The 18,942-nt window shown below is 48.1% G+C and overlaps 1 protein-coding gene across 1 annotated transcript; it reads right to left on the bottom strand.

Annotated features, from left to right (window-relative positions):
- Positions 1–2,063: 2,063 nt before the first annotated feature.
- On the bottom strand, positions 2,064–2,695 carry LOC127321878 (uncharacterized). Its single transcript, XM_051350837.2, has one exon. It carries the CDS (start codon positions 2,463–2,465, stop codon positions 2,220–2,222), a length of 246 nt encoding a protein of 81 aa, XP_051206797.1. The 5' UTR covers positions 2,466–2,695; the 3' UTR covers positions 2,064–2,219.
- Positions 2,696–18,942: the final 16,247 nt, after the last annotated feature.

Raw genomic sequence — 18,942 nt, 5'->3', positions numbered from 1 at the left:
GGTAAAGAATTCTATTGTAGTGGTAAGCAAGCGAGGAATCACTTTCCCCAACCTCCCCTCCTCCGCTGCTACAGTACTTTGAGAGGGATCTCCAAATCGCCGGGCCGACCCAAGGCCATTCTCGCCGGCGTCGCCGGCAGAGATGTGCTGAGGGAAGGCCGCGGCTTAGGTAGTGTATATATTAGCTTTAGTTTTGGCCCTAGTGCCACTAGTTGGTGTTCTGCCGGTTGGAGTTCGTCGGTCTTTCCAGGCCAGATCCGGCGGCTGCTGGTGTCCTTCCCCCTCGCCGTTCTCGTTGGAGGGGCGCGGTTGGATTCCACCAGCTACTCCACTAATAAAGCATGTGGTGGATGCGAGTTTGGGCGGCTGTGGCGGCTCTCTCCTTTGGCCTACCGAGGTAGCGAGGGAAGGAGGGCTCCTCTCAAGGGAGGCTGCTCTGGCTCTTATTGACGGCAGAGGGCCGCTGTATCTCTGCCGATGCTGCTCAAAGTGGAGAAGCTCTCAGCTGCAATTTACGCCGGCCTGCCGTGGCGGCGAGGAGGGAAGCTGCAGAGGAGCTGCGACACCCCAAGATCCGTATCGACATATGCCTCTGAGGTGCTATGGAGTGGCTCTGCCAGGGCTCCGTCAAGCTGCTGTTGCGAGTGTTCAGATCAGGCGACATCGACCTCATCTATGCTTGCCTCCCCAGGTTCGTGGCAGTCCTGGGAACCATGGTAGGTTGGTTTCTCTACCGTCGTGTCATTGTGGTCTTGTCGCTCTGCTTCGGCAGCCTTGGAGATCAAGAACCTTTTTTTTTCTTGGAGCAACTCATCTGCGTCCAGGAATTGGGCGCCGAATTTTCGACCGACATGGTCGCTTCAACGCCGGTATGCTCCGGCTGCTTTTCAACCTCCGTCTGGAGGTCCTTCATCACTGTAGGCGCTGAAAGCTTTGCCAGGACGAAGGCAAGTGGTCTTGTCCCCGCACTCGTTCATGGTTGCAACGCGCTGCGGTTCCTGCTCCGCAGTGGAGAAGAGGGAGGACTAGATTGCAAGGTCAAAAAATTTAGCAAGGTCTTCTCTGCATTTGCTGGGGACCCATACATGTTTTTCTCATTTCTTGGGGTCCTTTGTAACCTTTTTATGTACCTCTGCTGTTGACTTAATGAAAGGTTCAAGGCCCTTCTAGGCCCTCCTTTATTCAAAAAAAATAAATATCGGTGACAACGTGCAAGGAACGCTGTCTAGAGCTGACGATTAGTAGTAGTAGTACTCCTGACTAGCTACTCTGGCAAATACTGCCAAAAAAATAATGGAATAAAAACTTTTCCCCAAAGAGCACAAGTTCTCTGAAAGTGGTGGCACACCACCGTTCCCGTCCGTATGGCTCCTCCCCCGGTTGCGCCCCGCCGCGCTCCGCAGAGCATGGGAGACGTGAGTACGTGACTTGCCGTCCACAAAACCCCAAAGTGTCTCTGGCTGTGGCACAAAACATCAAATCTGGGAGGGGGAGCGTGGCCCCGCCAGATCTCGCGACGACGGCGACCTGGTCCGGTGCCACCCATCGAAAACGTGTGGAACCGACGGGGGCAAAACCCCATCTTGTTCCATCTTCTCGCCTGTTGATGCTGCTAGCGCCAACCAGCCAAAAATTCTGCTGCGTGATATTCACGAAACAGGATCAGGAACCAGTTCGCTGCATTGTTTTTGTATCGTCTGATGGAGCCAAACCTAGGATTCCCTAATTTATCTGTCATGATGTTCGCGGCATCAAGACCCACCACCTGATTACTCAAGGAACACTTGCCTATTTTCTTTAAAAATAATCAGTACTGACGATAGAACTCAATAAACAAAAACAAAAAGGAGGTAGGCTCTTGTTGTGAGCGGCCGCTGCCAACTGAACAATTGGAACACTTGCCTATCTTTAAAAAAATCAGTACGTAGTGACGATAGAACTGAATAAACAAAAAAGAAAAGGAGAGAGGTTCTTGCTGTGAGCGGCCTCTGCCAATTAAAAAATCGCAAAACGAATTCGGAGCGAGGATTTTAAACAAGGAACGACCAAGAACGCATCTGGACTTGCAAATTTCTTCAATCCATTCATTCATTCAATCAACCGATAAATCTCTCATTTCCCTCTCCCTTTCCCTCTCAAAACAAACAAATAAAGATAACAAGATAACATCTCTGCCTCAAATCTTCTTCCACGGCACAAGGACACAGCATCGGCCGGCCCTAGACGACGGTGTAGAGGATGATGTCCGCGGCGTCGACGGCGGCCCGCTGCTGCCTCTTCATCATGGCCACGGCGCCCGCCGCGGCGCCCTCGGTCGGCAGCATCCCGGCGCCGTCGCCGGCGTGGTTGGCGGCCGCCGAGGAAGCCGGGGGGTGGTAGTACATGCGCGCCGTTTGCGGGCAGTGGGAGTGGAACCGCGCCGCTATGCGCACACCCATGTCCAGCAGCTCCACGTACTTCCCCATGGATCTGGCTTCAAATCTCGCTCCTTCCTCTCTCTCTGCTCGACGAAGAATAACCTGGCACGGACGGAGACGGCGGCCGAGGAGCTGGAAAGGACGGAGGAGGCTTGGAGGAAGCGCTAAGCTCTTCTTTCGTGGAACGGGGAGGCCCAGGAGCTCGGGGCGGCCATGGAACGGGAGGAGGTGCGCAGGGGAGAGGAGCTCATGCTTGGAAGGCTATGGAGGAGGCGGAAGGGCTTTTATAGCAGGAAATAAAGAGGGAGGATTTTATTGATTTTCTTGACCTGGCTGGCCGTATTAATTAGGAATTAATTATTGATTTATTTGGCGTGTTTGCGTGGGTTGGTTTTGGTTTTGGGCTGGCGTCAATTAGGTTTCCGTGCTCCGCGTCGGCGGTCTGCTTCCGCACCATAGCACACGCCTTTGCTTTCTCACATGCTTTTGTTTCTTCGCGTGCTTCGGACTTTTTTCGGAGTTTCACTGTGTTCTCACGCTCAACAAATCTTCTACTCCTAGTCTAGGTTCAATGGGCGAGCTACTGACTTGGACAGTCATCTTCTTTCGTTCATTGTGTAGGAAACAGTCTCTCTCCCACACTTCCACAAGACTTGCAAGTGGAGGGTTTTTGGCTACGAAAGTTTTGGCCAAACCACACATACACAGAGGGTTAGGCCACAATTACTCCCTCCATTCGCACCGGTTTATTAGGCTTTAACGTGTCATAAAAGAATTAAATATTAATTTAGTTACCAAAATATGTGATATATCTATCATAAACATTACTATATACTATTGGATTCATATATTAGCGTCGTTGGACGCAGTTTTGGCCAAACGGATGCCACCCAAACCATTTCGAACCTATGACTGCCATGTGGTAGCGCTCTTGGAGATGCTCTTAAAATCTATTCAAACAAGATATGTCCTTATGTGATGGTACCAAAGGCTCCTTCGTGTTGGACTGGGTTAGACAAAGACTTCAAAATAGGCACCTTTTTTTGAATAAGGGTCCGTCCGGAAGGATCGACAACTTCCATTAAGAAATAGTGGTGGATGTACAACTTACATAAAGGGACTTCATAAAATTTTAATCAAATCCTTGCATTTTGCAATAAAGCACTTTGTTAGTTTCCTGGAAAAGTGGTCGAGGACAGCTCCTACACCACCACCGCCGACTAGCACGCCGCAGCCAACCTCTACACCGCTGAGGATGAAACCACTTGGCGCGAAGAGGCGGGAGCTAACTGCAATGAAGTTGAATGGCCTACGTAATGGCTTGAGAGCCTGGGGTTGTCGATGTCCTTTACGCGCCGGATAAGACTATGACCATCACACGAGGTGGGAGGGGTCGCCGTACGATTCCACAGATCGACGACGAGGTCGCCACCGTGATGAATATCTCGGGTGAAGCTCCACTTCTCCCCTGCTGACGAGGGGTGACCTCGGCGATGTCCATGGTTATGGACTTGGTATCAGAGCCATTGTTTGACCTTAGGAGACCCTAGTTAGAAATGGACGTTCTGAAAAATTGAGTTTCAAAAAGGAATGAAGTATTTCTGAAAATTTTAAATCTTTGTCTTCTCCTTGAGCTCTTTGGAAAAACAAGAAGTCATGCTCTTCCTTAGAAATATAACTAAAATTTTGCCACACTTGTTCACTTCTCTAACTTAATCCTTTACTTCACTTTCAGATGGAGCCCGTGAACACGAAGTTTTACCAGCTTGGGAATGGGGGAAGCTTGATCTTCGAGCACGACCTCAACGCCCTGTCCGACCACCTTGGTCGCCCGCACCCGGAGTTCCACGGATCGCAGATCGCGAACCAGCCAGGAGGCGAGCTGCAGTGGATCATCACCGCTGACTTGAGGGGCAAGATGGAGCCTCCCACTTCTGAGAGGATCCTCTTCTCCTTCATGGAGAGCAACTGGCTGGACGGACTTGCTCGCGGACTTCGGGAGGGACTCGCACGCTGTGCGGGATGAGCGGGAGGCACTCAAGCACCCTCGCTTTCGCACCTCGCGAGGCGTAACTCGCCGGAGAGCCCATGGACATGACCTCTCACCCGGAGCTGAAGCACCATGTGGAGCATCTCGACTTCATGCCGTACCACACTCGGCGGGATCTCGACCACTCCCGTGAGTACGCCAACCGGACTCACGCCCGCATCATCGAGCAAGGTGATCGCATCAAGCTGCTCGCCAAGGACCGCAGGACCCTCCGCCGCAGCCGCGCGAAGAGGGATGCCACTATCATCCGCCTCCGCGCGAAGATAGCCGCACTCGAGGCCACCGTCAAGGCCCAGAAGAGCAGATGAAGAAGATGGAGGAAGATGGAGAAGACATTCAGGGAGGAAGCAACTACCCGAGTGACGACAACGACTTCGAGGAGGATGAGAACACCGAGGGGGAAGACTACGACTTCGGACGACGAGGATGATGACCACACCCCCATCGATGTTGATGAGGAGGAGGAGTAGTTCACTTATGCACTATCGTAGGTGTGAGTTGTATCCCGCCCCATGTATCGTAGTTTGGAGAAGAAGGGTTCTTAAAACCCTTAGTGTGTTAGCTTGTAATGTGTGTTGTTTGCTATGAATGAATGTATGGTTGTGTCATCATGAAAAGACTTCAAGTTTTAAGCTTTGAACTTAAACACAAAACAAGCCATAGAAATTTCCTCTTTTCTCATGATCAATCTCAATACTCAGATGGCCCCTCCAAATCGCAACACGAACCAAGACGCTATGATGCAGATGTTGCAAGTTATCTTTGGAAGATAGAGAAGCAGAAAGAGCTGAAAGGCAAGCCAACATTGCAAAGACTTCAACAGCCTTGTCAACAACAATCAAGGCCACCATGATCATCCAGGATCTAAGCTCAAGAACTTCCGAATACCAACCCGCCAGTTTTCAGCAAGACCGAGGAACCACTTGATGCAGATGATTGGCTCCAAACTATGGAGAACAATCTAGAAGTAGCCGGAGTGGAAGAGAATGAGAAAGTGCTGTTTGCCACGCACTACTTAGCAGGACCAACAAGAGCTTGGTGGACAAGCACCCGTGCCATGAACGCGGGACAGTTCATGACTTGGACTGAATTCAAGCTCAAGTTCAGCAAGTACCATGTGCCCCGGGTCTCGATAAAGAAGATGAGAGATGAATTCCGTGAATCGAAGCAAGGCCGGATGTCCGTGGTGGAATACCGCGACAAGTTTCTCACACCTGTCAAGGTACGCCCGGATGAGACCGACACTATCGAGAAGAGGAAGGAAAGGTTCTGAATGGACCGCATGATGAGATGCACCGTGTTGATCAACATCCCCTTTGCCGACCTCGAAGCCCTCGTTGACTCCGCCATCCGGATGGAAGGCAACCGCACCAAGCCGCCGAGAACCGCAAGCGCCGCATGATGAATCGCAGTGGGCCCGGCAATGCCCCAAGGTACCGCCCCAACTCGGGCGGAGGTTTCGTAACCAACAAGCCCAATGCACGATGTCACGTCCGGTTTATCGTAACCGGAGTGGAGGAAACCCCAGCCAGGAGGCCACCACAACAACAAGAACTACAACACCAACAACAACTTCAACCGCGCTCCGCCGAGAGCCCCCAACAACAACAACAGAACAACAACTCCAACACCGCACCAAGGACCGGGAGCAATGCAATCCCCGTCGCGAACAAGCAGGACAAGACCACCATCACTTGTTATGAGTGTGGTGTAGTGGGGCACTACTCCAATGAGTGTCCCAAGAGGCTCGCCAAGCTCGCAGCAACCCCGCACCACCGCTCGCAGACAACGCCGTGTCTCCACCGGCAAGAAGAAGTTCGCCCCCAACAACCCGAACAACCGCGGAGGTCGCCTCTACCACATGAATGCCGAGGAAGCCCAGGAAGCACTCGACGTGGTGCTGGGTATGTTCTCTCGTTAACTCAATACCAAAGAAGAGTGTTGTTTGATTCGAGCATCGCATTCGTTCGTTACTGAAGATTTTGTGTGCACTAGTAAGATTCAACCAATCAGCTTGAAACATGTCATGGTAGTTCAAATACACTGGATCAACAACTAAAGCTAGAAAATTTTGCAAAGATGTACCCATCGTAATCCATGAAATAGACTTTTATGCAAACTTGATTGTTCTGGGAACAAAAGGATTGGAAGTAGTCCTGGGTATGGACTGGATGGCGAAACATCATGGATTGATAGACTGCGCCAAGAAGGCCATCACCATGACAAGTAGCACCGGAATAATAATAGAACACTTATCTGAAAAACTACCCAGAAAATTCACCTGCAATCAAAGTGTAGCAAAGCCAACTCTGGATCAAATCAGGGTCGTTTGTCGATACCCTGATGTGTTTCCGGATGATCTACCCGGTATGCCCCCGGACCGGGATATCGAGTTTATCATCGAGTTAATCCCTCGAACAGACCTATAGCCCGTAGAGCCTATAGCATGAACCCCGCAGAATCGATGGAACGAAAAAGCAAATCGGATGATATGCTGTACAAAGGTCTGATTCGACCAAGTGCGTCGCCTTGGAGATCACCAGTTTTGTTTGTGGATAAAAAGGACGGTGCCACTCGTTTGGTTACGGATTATCGTAAGCTTAACGATGTCACCATCAAGAATAAATATCCTCTGCCAAAGATAGAAGACCTGTTTGACCAGCTGACCGGTGCCCAAGTTTTCTCAAAGATTGATCTGAGGACAGGTTACCATCAACTGAAAATCCGAGCAACAGATATTCCAAAGACTGCCTTTACCACCAGATATGGACTGTATGAGTACAATGTCATGTCCTTTGGACTGACCAATGCCCCCGCTTACTTCATGAATCTCATGAATAAGATTTTTATGGAATTCCTGGATAAGTTTGTCGTTGTCTTCATCGACGACATCCTTATCTACTCCAAATCAGAAGAAGAACATGAGCAACATTTGGAAGTGGTTCTAGAAACCCTTAGGCAACATCAGTTGTACGCCAAGTTTAGCAAATGTGAGTTTTGGTTGAGAGAAGTGGGATTCCTGGGACACATCTTGTCTGCAGGAGGAATTGCTGTAGATCCCGCAAAAATCAAAACAGTTGAGGAATGGAAGGTCCCAACCACCCGCATCGAAGTCGAGCATTTCTAGGATTGGCGGGATATTACCGCCGATTCGTTGCAGGATTTTCAAGCATCGCAAGACCAATGACTCAACTGCTGAAGAAGGACCGGAAATTTGATTGGAATGACAAATGTGAAGAAAGTTTTCAGCTACTCAAGCTCAGATTAACCACAGCCCCAATATTGATCATGCCCGATGTCACCAAGCCATTTGATGTCTATTGTGATGCATCCAAGACTGGACTTGGATGTGTGTTGATGCAAGAAGGCAAAGTGATATCTTACCTATCAAGGCAACTGAAGCAACATGAACAGAATTATCCAACGCATGACTTGGAGTTAGCAGCCGTAGTGTTAGCCCTGAAGGTTTGGCGTCATTACCTCATGGGTAATCGATGCGAGATATATTCAGATCACAAGAGCCTGAAGTACATCTTCACCCAGAAGGAGCTGAACATGAGACAGCGCAGATGGATAGAATTAATCAAGGATTACGACATGGAAATTCACTACCACCCCGGCAAGGCCAATGTGGTAGCTGATGCCTTGAGCAGACTGCCGTGTCAGTTAAACTCCATGATCGCAATAGAGCAACCAAGCCTGTACCAAGAGTTTGAACAATTCGGACTAGAGCTAGTGAGCGAAGGATTCCTCGCCACATTGAACTCCAACCCACCTTGATGAGCCGATAAAAGAAGCCCAGAAGGGAAATGCCAGCATTGACGGAATAAAGAGTCAGATAGCTGCAGGAAAGGCACCAGGATTTACCGTAGATGAAGCCGGAGTTCTTTGGTACAAAGAACGTCTCTGCGTACCATCGGACTCTGACTTGAAACAAGTCATTCTGCAAGAAGCCCATGACACCCTTTACTCAATCCACCCCGGAGGTACCAAGATGTACCAAGACCTGAAGGAACAATTCTGGTGGCACGGAATGAAGCGAGAGATAGGAAGCTACATCGCCAAGTGTGATATCTGTCAGCGAGTCAAAGCAGAACATCAACGACCCGCAGGACTGTTGCAACCTTTACAGATTCCGGAGTGGAAATGGGATTCTGTCGGTATGGACTTTATCACAGGATTGCCCAAATCTAGCAGAGGAAATGACTCCATTTGGGTAGTCATCGATAGGTTAACCAAGGTTGCCCATTTCATCCCTGTCAAGACCACATACCAAGGCCCAAAGCTAGCTGAGCTATACATATCCAGAATAGTCAGCCTGCACGGAACCCCGAAGTCCATTGTGTCAGATAGAGGATCACAATTCACCTCAAGATTCTGGCAGAAAGTACATGAAGGACTAGGAACCCGTCTGAATTTCAGCACAGCATACCACCCACAGACTGACGAACAGACAGAGAGAGTCAACCAGATCCTAGAAGATATGTTGAGAGCCTGTGTGCTAGAGTACGGATCCAAATGGGAAGACTGCCTACCATATGCAGAATTCTCCTACAACAATAGCTATCAAGCCAGCTTACAGATGGCCCCCTTTGAAGCCCTGTACGGAAGGAAATGCCGTACCCCTCTGAACTGGTCGGAAGTCGGAGATAGTCAAGTCTTCGGCCCCGATGTTCTCCGCGAAGCTGAAGAGAAGGTGCACAAGATCCGCGAGTACCTCAAGACCGCCCAATCCAGACAAAAGAGCTACGCCGACAAGAGACGCCGAGAGATGACATTCGAGATCGGAGATTTTGTGTATCTCAAAGTCTCACCCCTCAAAGGAATGCAGAGATTCCAACTCAAAGGAAAACTCGCCCCCAGATATGTCGGACCATTCAAGATTCTGGATCGCCGAGGAGAAGTCTCATATCAGTTGGAACTACCGGAAGAGATGTCCGCCGTACACGATGTGTTTCACATCTCACTACTTAGGAAGTGCCTAGAAGTGCCTGAGAAGACCGAAGTATTCAAGAACATCGACCACAGAGCCATTGATATCAACAAGGACCTAACCTACCGCGAAGTGCCTATTCGCATCCTGGAAGAAGCATTCAGGACCACCCGCACCAGAAGTATCAAGTTCCTGAAGATACAATGGAGTAACCACACTGAAGAAGAAGCAACTTGGGAACGCGAGGAAGACATGAAGAAAGAATACCCAGATCTCTTTAGTACCTAGTTTTCTCTAGATCTCGGGACGAGATCTTTTGTAAGGGGGAAGGGTTTGTAACATCCCAAGTTTCAACAAAATGAACAAGAGAGAATTCAAGAATCCAAAAATTGAGGCCAACAAAAACTTTTTCTCATCATATAGGTTTATGCATATAGATCACCTTATTAATTATTTTGAGTGTGCAATTGCCATGATGTTTGCTTATGTGTTCTCTCCCACTTTACAACCCTAGCAATGATCACTTGATCACCCTTGGCCAATTAAAATTGAAATATAAAAGAAATCCCAAAAATCCATTTCACCCTCACATAAGGCCTATGCCATTTTTGCAAATACTTAATCTAGGCCAAATTGGTTGGCACCATTACTTGTAAATGGTTAATAAACACTTATTAACACCTTTGGAATCAAGCCAACTCAATTCAAACCAAAATCAAACTCAAATTCCAAGTCACATGCAATATGGTCACTTGTGCCATTTTTAGTCTGATGGCCACTTTGAGCCCCTGGTTCTCTTCTTTCCACTTCTAAACTTTGTCAACTCTTTTCACCTCATCCAAGACAACATCAAGCACTACAACTTTGCCCAAAACCACCACCCCAAATTCATCACCAATTTCAAATGGCAAGCAAGCAAAGTCAGGACTTTGAAACAAATTTAAGATCTTATGCAAAATGTGATTTTGCATATCAAATCCATTTTGACCACCACCACCACCAAAATGCTCCACTTAATATTTGTTTACAACCCACCAAAAAGAATTTCAAATTTCGAAAATAATTTTCTTGCGGGCATTCTGTCGAACACATTGCAGGCAGAGTATCAAATTGAGCCCATACCTCATTTTCCACTTGGACTTGGTCCAACTCTGACCTCTCTGCACCCTGGAACCTCCCTCTCACCTCACCACACCATCACCACCACTTGCACTGGTCAAAGAGAGATCAAATGAAGCAAACATTGCCATGCCGTGGCATGGCATGGCCAATTCATGCCATCTCCTCATCTGGTCCAATCCAGCCTGCATCACCTTGTCATTCACCTCCCTCTCACTCACCTGAGCACGACCCAACACTGCCTCGACGAAAAATGTTACCGCAACGGGTAGAAAACGTCGCGCCCGCACGCGCCCAGCACGCCCATGCCGCGCCAGCGCGCATGGCGCCAGCCGCTGGACGCGCCGCAGCGTCGCCCACCCCGCGCCCCTGCGTCACCTCCGCCTTCACGCTCACCGCCAGTAGACGCACCACGGCACCCTGCATCACCTGGACACGCGCACGAGGCCGCGGGAACGCCGTGGACGACGACCGCGTCGACGACCGTCCGCCACAGTGCCCACGGACGCGTGACGCGCGCCACTGTGCTTGACCACCGAAAGCTGTTTCGAGTACATCGTGACGCTCCCTGAGTCTGCCTAGACACGACCATGCCCTCGCCCACGCCGTTGATCGACGGGAGCGCGCCAGAGCCACCGTCACCATGACCGCCCGCCCTGGCTCGGAGCCGCTATAAAAGGAGGACTCCTCCGTCCAAACTGAGCACGCCAATCGACTCCACACATCCTCGAACTCCCCGCCACCTCAATTTCATAGATACGCCGCCGGAGACCGCCAATCGCAAGATCGACGCCGCCGCCCGACACGGAGGCCGCCGGAGCAGGAGGCCGCCATTGGAGACGCCGCTGCTTCCCTCTGCTTCACCGTCGTCGACAACGTTGCCGTGCACCTCGCCCTCGACCGCCGGAGCTCCGACGAGCTCGCCGACCCCCTGCCGCCGTCGCGGTGAGTTCCCCCTCTCGCCGGAGACGAAGGCCATCCTCGACCGTGCGATCCCACTCTAATCCTACGGTCCACCTCCCCGCACCGTTTCGGTGTTTTAAAACACACCGACGTGTGGTCCCCACACCGTCAGGCGGCCCGCTGCCGGACGCAGATCGGGCCGGCCCAAGTTCCCTTCCCGCGCAAGCCCACCTATTTGAATTCAAATTTGGAAATTAGATAAAATATACAATCTGATGCAAACTTTGAAATTCAATTGTGACAAATCTACTCGGCCAAATTTTACAAACTTTATATTTTTGGAAACCTTATGAAATTGTCTACACCTTGCCACTGACTAGAACCCTAGATCTTTTGTAGAACTGAAATGACAAAATAAACAAAGCAGGGACTTTTCTGCCTTGTAATAATTCTTAAAAATCAACCATAAATGCTTTTCAGTTAATTCCACCTCCAATAATTCACTTTTCACTTATACTTTTTGTTTCTACAAAAATATGCCATGCTTACTTTGGATGATCATAGTTTAGTTGATTTAAATGCCTTATGGCTATTTTCTAGTCAAAGATATTGTCCAAAACTATTAATAAATCTTATGTGGGAGTTTCCCTCATTTAAATCTTGTCACCACCAATTCCAAGTGAAGTGGAGACTCTGGTTATTTAGGTCCCATAGGAATTGTTGGTGATATTAAATCTTTGTTATGCTAGAATTAAATTGTATGAGGTGCTCACCTCATTTAAACCTTTTTCTCCAAATGCTAAGTGTGAAGAGGTTGACTTGGGTCAACCTAGGTCACATATTATGCATAAGAGAAATTAAATCTTAATAAGATAATGAGAGGAAATTATTTCTCTAAATAATGCAAAGTAACATTTAAGTTTAGTATGAGAGGAAATTATTTTTTCTTAATTAATAAGAAGAACCCATCCACCAACTTAATAGTAATATGTGATGCTAGTTTAAGTGTGTGAACCATGTTTGTGCATAGTTTAGTAGATTAGTTTGGTGTGATGATTGTGTACCCCGTATTCGTATTTTAGACGCTAGTACCGAGGAGTACCAGGAGGAGGAGGAGGTCTACTTCCAGGAAGAAGAAGACCACTTTGACCAGTTTCCCAACCAAGGCAAGATAATACTCTTGCAAAGTGCAAAGCTCACCATGAGCAAGGCATTACCCCATTTACTTTATGCTTATAATCCTATTTCCCAGTTTTACTCTACAAGCTTTATTTACTTTTGTTTTATCAAAGTACTTGTTGATTTATGATTTACTGGGTTAGTTTGGAGTTAGTACAAGAGTATCAAACTTAGCCTAGAAGCAAAGCAAATACTTAGCACCCCTCACACCTAGTGGCTAGTGCTAAATTTAAAATGACTACTCTAGATGGGAACATGTGTTGGTAAAATGATGATGGTGAAAACCTTGGAATGATTAGTCATTTCCATTGAAAGATTTTGAAGGTGAATATGACACTGAAGTTGACTTGGTGACTTTGGCTAAAAACTGATGATTGATTGGATGCGATACCATTCCAATTTTTGAGTACCCCCACAATACCTGATTATGGGTAGGGCTTAGCTGGAAATTTATGTGTCTTAGTATGGGTTCCCTCTGAACACACATCATAGGGGTTATGCTTGAGGCTGCCTCCGTTGTTGAGAAATGATGTGAATTGAAGGCGAATTGTACGGCCAAGCCCTGTGCAGTTCCCGGGTTAACAGTTGGTTTTCACCGGGAGGCCAAGCTCATGGGGAGAGGTGCCTATACTAGGGTGTGTAAGTGAAAGGTTAACGGTTGATGATCCGCGTACTGAGTTACGATTATTCAGGGTTTTACCCCTGACGGATGTAATCAAATGTTGTGGCACAAGTGTGCGACCTCTGCAGAGTGTAGAACTATTCGAATAGCCGCGTCCGCGGATATGGACAATTGGAAAGGCCATTCTGTTTCCATCATCAGAATTTATATCTTTGTGACTGGTGTTTTTGAACTTGAACTGGAAAGGTGACTTTGACTTTGAATCACAACTGAGTTGTGGGAATGACACTAATGTTCCCACTTGAGTTAGTTAGCACTTGAGGAGTTGTTTACAAAAGTATTTAGGAAATAAAATTGGCTTTATGCAAATAAACATAGAGCTTAGAACACCTTTATGTCGATGCTAGTACTTACTTTAGTATTAGATTGCGAGTACTTAAAGTACTCACGGCTTTGTCCCTGGCTATTCAAATGGCCAGAATATGAAGCCGAGCAGCAGTACGAGGAGGACGATCAGCAGGACGTCTACCACAACTAGGAGCTTCTAACGTCAAGCGTTGGCCTGTCGACTAGAGAGTCCTTGTATCTTACGCTTCCGCTATGAACTTGTGTTTGTTCGTTGATCATTAGATCAACTATTTGTGTAATATGGATCATGTGATTCCAAGTTGTAAGACATTATGGTTTGTAATGAATGATGACTGTGATACTTAACTATTATGCCTCGCAACAACAATTTCCTGGGATTGCGATGTATGACATAATAGGCATCCGGACTTAAAAATCCGGGTGTTGACACTTGGGTTTCAGGGAAAGAGGAGGGATGGCGATTAAGTTGGCTTATCAGACAAACAAGGTGGTCCGATCTTATTAGTTGGATGCTCAAAGTCATCGAGTTCCTAGAAAAAAAATCTAGGTTACAACGATGTGCTACAAATAAATGTAACACGTGTCCTTTATATGAGATCCCACGTCGCAGAGTCCAATCCGGGTCTGCTATAGATGGGCCTATACCAATGTCAGCTACTTGATGGATTTAGACTTGTTCTTCACCTCAAGTTCCTGGGCCGAAGATGCTTCTAGATCTTGTTTCATTATGGTCTTTACAGGCTCCTTTCTGGATCCGTGCCAGGGACGCCAAAGATGCGGACCGAGTAAGCCATCCCCATGTCACCTGCCGCAGATCCGTTGCGCAACTCGCACGTGCAAGCATCTACTTGTCTTCCTCTTCTCCACGACTAGCTTGGAGAAGGGGATCAAGCCCATGGCAAGTGGCCTCATATCCGCTCCGAACCTCGAGCTTATTTTTCATGGAGGGTGGAGCGGCACCGCAACTCATTTCCACCTCGGCCTCTAGAGCTCTGCAAGGAGAAGCAACACCACCACCAGCCACTGAGCGCCGCCCAGAAGTCTTGGTCCTAGATCTCCATCGGCATGTCGCTACACTGGGACACAACCCAAAAGCTAGACCTGAACAACCTACTAGTTTGGCCTCATCTCCTTTGTCGTCTCTAGTCGGTGAAGCCACTGGAGAAGAGGGGAGATGAGTCGGGAGCCATTGGTGGACTCTCAAGTGAAGAGGAGAGGAGAGAGGCGGAGCAAAGAGATGTCTCAACCCTAAAACTCGGTATAATTAGCCACAACTTTCATGGTTTCGGCGTTTCTTCCCAAGTGGGACGGTGGAAAAACACAAGCGACAAATCTTCCTTTGAGAAGAATACTCGTGGAATCATTATTTTAGGAAAATGTGAAGTTCACAAGCCACGCCAAAAAGCCATTGCTACCGCGCTACCGCTAGTAGTACACAACTATTTTTTGCATAACGGGAGCACACAACTACTTGCGGCTTGCTTCAAGGAAGGGGCATTTCGCTAGGTGCAGCCCCACCAGTCACTAGGATCAAGCCTGTGTTATTCCACCTCTCTCCTCGCCGCAGCCAACCTCTACGCCGCTGGGGACGAAATCGCTTGGTGCGGGGAGCTAACTGCAACGAAACTGAAGGGTCTTCAAGATGGCTTGAGCGCCTGGTGACATAGGCATCCCCAATGGGCCTGCCGACGATGGTACCCGGGGTTTACTGAAGGCCCACGATCCGAAGGATAAGAAGAATCGGAAACTGTAAGGGTATTTTACCCTTATCCATTATTTTGGTATCTATGACACCATGCTAGAGTATTTGGACTAATACATGCCTACAAGATGACTTTCAGGTATTAGCCAAAGAGGTATGATGGTGTAGCAATGGAACAAAAGGCAACGGGAGACCCCCCCAATTCGACGAAAAATCAGCTAGTTTTTTCGAGCACGGCCGATCACAGATCCGGTCGGACCGGCCCTGGCACCGGCAGCCCGGTCACCAACCGACCCTGAACCGGTGCCATCCGGGCAAGTTCCGATAAAGAAACGAAGCCATCCGGCGTGCGTCCGGTCACCAGCCCGGTTTGAACCGGCTGCTCCGGTCCACGGCCCCGGCTCGACCGGGCGCTCGATCGAGCGGCGGTCAAGAACCAGTGTTCTGCGCTGTGACATCCGGCGACATCCGGTAAGCCCGTAAGCCTGCCCGGTCAAGTCCCGGTCCCGGCTCCGGTTGGAAACCGACTGCGGCTCAGGTCTTGGTTCGACTGGCCGTGGACCGGCCTGTCCGGCGCCAAATCCGGTTGACCGGGTTTCTCGAAGAATCTGCTGATGTGGCAAGTGACCAACGGCCGTATTTCGAAGAACACTATAAATAGGTCTTCTCCTACCTCTGAACAGTTAGGCACTACACTACAAGCTGTTCTTGAGCTCTCTCTCTCATACTCCATTGCTAGAAACACCAAAAGCCTCGAGATCTCCCTCCTCCTCCACCCAAACTCAAATCCCTCCGGGGAATCATTAGAGGAGGACCCGATCTACCGTTCTACCAAGCCAAATCTCATTCCCCCTTGTATTCATTGAGAAGCTTGCTTCCTAGGGTTCCTTGGAAACCCTAGGTAGGCAAGAGGAGTCCGGAAGCATCCGGGCTGTGGATTTGCTCCGGGCAAGATTGTGAAGGTTTGGAGGCTACCTCAAAGTCTACCACAAGTGAGTGAGCTATTCCTTCGTGGGATAGGCTCCGGAGAATAGGGTGAGCCTTCGTGGCGCGGGGAATCCTTCGTGGGACCTCCACTCCTCCAAACGTGACGTACCTTGTTGCAAAGCAAGGGAACACGGGAATACATCCTCGTCTCCGCGTGCTATCGGTTATCTCTAACCGAACTCCTTACTTGTGATTTAATCGCTCGTGAGAGCCTTCGTGCTCGAGTTAGTTGTATCCTCATATAGGTTGTGTCACCTAGTTTGCATTAGGCTCATCTTTATATTCCGCAAAGCCTAATATTGCAAAGAAAGAATTAAAATTTGTAGAAACCTATTCACCCCCCCCCCTCTAGGTTTACCATCTCTATACTTTCAATTGGTATCAGAGCCTGGACTCTTATTAAGGGCTTCACCGCCTTAAGAGTGAGATGGATAAACTCTTCGAGGGTCTAGATGAAGACTCTAACCTTTCGGTTAAAGAGATGAAATCTAGATTCTTGGCATATGAGGCCGAGAAGAAGAAAAAGGAGGATGAGCTACAAAACCAAATGGCAGAAATGACCGCCATGCTTAAGAACCTAATCAAGGGTGGAACTTCTAGTGGGGCTTCGGTCTCTAAGGAGTCCTACCATGATGTTAACTATAACTATCCTAGAAACACTTCACCCATGCCTCATATAAACCATAGTGGGACCGTTCCCCATTACGATGGAACTCACTTTCCACATTGGAAATCTGCTATGGAATCTCATATTCGCAGCTGCAGTGTGGAGCTATGGGAGCTCATTGTTCATGGACATCGGGAGCCACAAGATCCCACTCGGTTGACCTCCACCGAGTTCTACAACCGTCAACTCAATGCATCCGCACGTGACAAGATTAGAAGTGGCATCAACCGCAAGCTTCTTGATCAAGTCGATGACATTGTCTCCGCTAAAGAGTTGTGGGATCGGATCGTAGTACTACAAGAGGGAACCGATTTGATCCAATCAGCTCTCTATGAGACCGCAAAGCAAGAGGCCTACCAATTCATGATTCGAGATGGAGAATCCATATTTGATGCCTATGCTAGGCTTGGTGCTCTGAAAGTAAGGGTCAAGGGACTTGGTGTTGAGAAGTACAATGACGGATTTGAGATGAACGAAGCCTTCATAAAATCCAAGGTCATTGCTATGATTGCCGTCAAACAAGAAGACACCAACCTTGGACTCAACTTGCAAATCATGACCAAGAGTGCCGATCTCAACTCCGATGATCTAGTCTCCTATGTGGCCGCCAATGAAAGCATGGCCAAAGCCGGAAAGAGGCTCAAGGCAATGAACCGTGTTGATGAAGCCTCACACAACCATGAAGCGTCACACAACCTTGCTCTCAAAGCTAGAGCCGACCATGAAAGCAAAGAAGACTATGAGATTGAAGAAGATGAAGAGATGACTTCAACTAGTGACATTGCTACCGACTTTGCTTTCTTTGCCAAGAAGTACAAGGCAAAGTTCCCAATGCTCCTCAATGACAAGAAGAAGAAGAGAACTTGCTACAATTGTGATGAAGATAACCACTTTGCAAATGAGTGCCCTTATGAGAAAAGGGTAGACAAGCCAAAGTTCATCAAAGGGGTCAAGCCAAGATTGAAGCCGAACCCAATCAACGATCGGTACAAGAAGAACAAGGAAGAGCTTTTGTTGGGGCCGAGTACTTGTCCGATGAAGAAGAGGAAGATGAGGAGAAGGAGGCCGGAGTGGCCGGTTTAGCATACTCTAAGCCCGGGTCACTCTTCACATATGACTACTCCAAAGATTACTCCACGGAGAATGATGTTGGTTCTTCCTTCATGGCAAGAACAACTCAAGATGATGACTCCGATGACTCTCCCTCCTCTCCAATCATTGGCTCTTGTCTTATGGCAAGGGAAACCAAGGTAATGGAACCTCCACCTTCCCTATCTAGTGTTCTTGATGATGAAAACGAAGATCAAGAAGAATTAACTATGCTTAAGGAACTCTATGATGTTAGATGCACCCTTCGTGGTGAAGCTCTTGTCAAGTTTGATTTCTTGATGGACTCACTCAAAGAAAAGGATGAGTCCATTGAGGAATTAGAATATCAATTGAATGAGAAGGAACGGAGATTCAATCTCCTAAGACAAGAGCTAAAAACCGAAAGGTGCATATCTCAAGGCCTTAAGCAACAAATTGAAACTTATGAACTTGATAAAGTTAAGGACCTAGAAACTATTGATAGGGCTCAATTATTGACCCAAGAGCTCAATGCTTCAAAGGAGGAACTTGAAGTTGCTCATGCTTCTCTCACTAGGGATCTTGACCACCTTGAAAGAGCTAACAAGCTTGTCAAGGATGAGCTCAAGAAACTTGGAGAGAATCATGATCTACTCCAAGAATCCTACAAAAAGGCTCTTGGATCAATGAAGGATCCCATTGATGTTGAAAAGCTTGCTTGTTCCTCCATTTCCTTTACTAGTGAGCATGCTAAACTTGTTGAGGAACATGTTCGTTTACAAGAGGAACTTTCTTTGCATGTTGAGACCAATGCATATCTTGAGTCCTTGGTGACCAAATATGGTCTTGACTATCATCCTAATGAATCTTCTTGTGAGCAAGCATCTATTCTTGAGGAAAATGTTAGGCTAACAAAGGAACTTGCA

Source organism: Lolium perenne, chromosome 2 (genome assembly GCF_019359855.2).
Source record: "Lolium perenne isolate Kyuss_39 chromosome 2, Kyuss_2.0, whole genome shotgun sequence".
Taxonomy (NCBI): domain Eukaryota; kingdom Viridiplantae; phylum Streptophyta; class Magnoliopsida; order Poales; family Poaceae; genus Lolium; species Lolium perenne.
This window is presented reverse-complemented; position numbering and strand designations above follow the sequence as displayed.

What these genes read in the sequence shown, in the direction of transcription:
- LOC127321878 (XM_051350837.2), bottom strand. Translation starts at nt 2,465, where the DNA reads ATGGGGAAGTACGTGGAGCTGCTGGACATGGGTGTGCGCATAGCGGCG.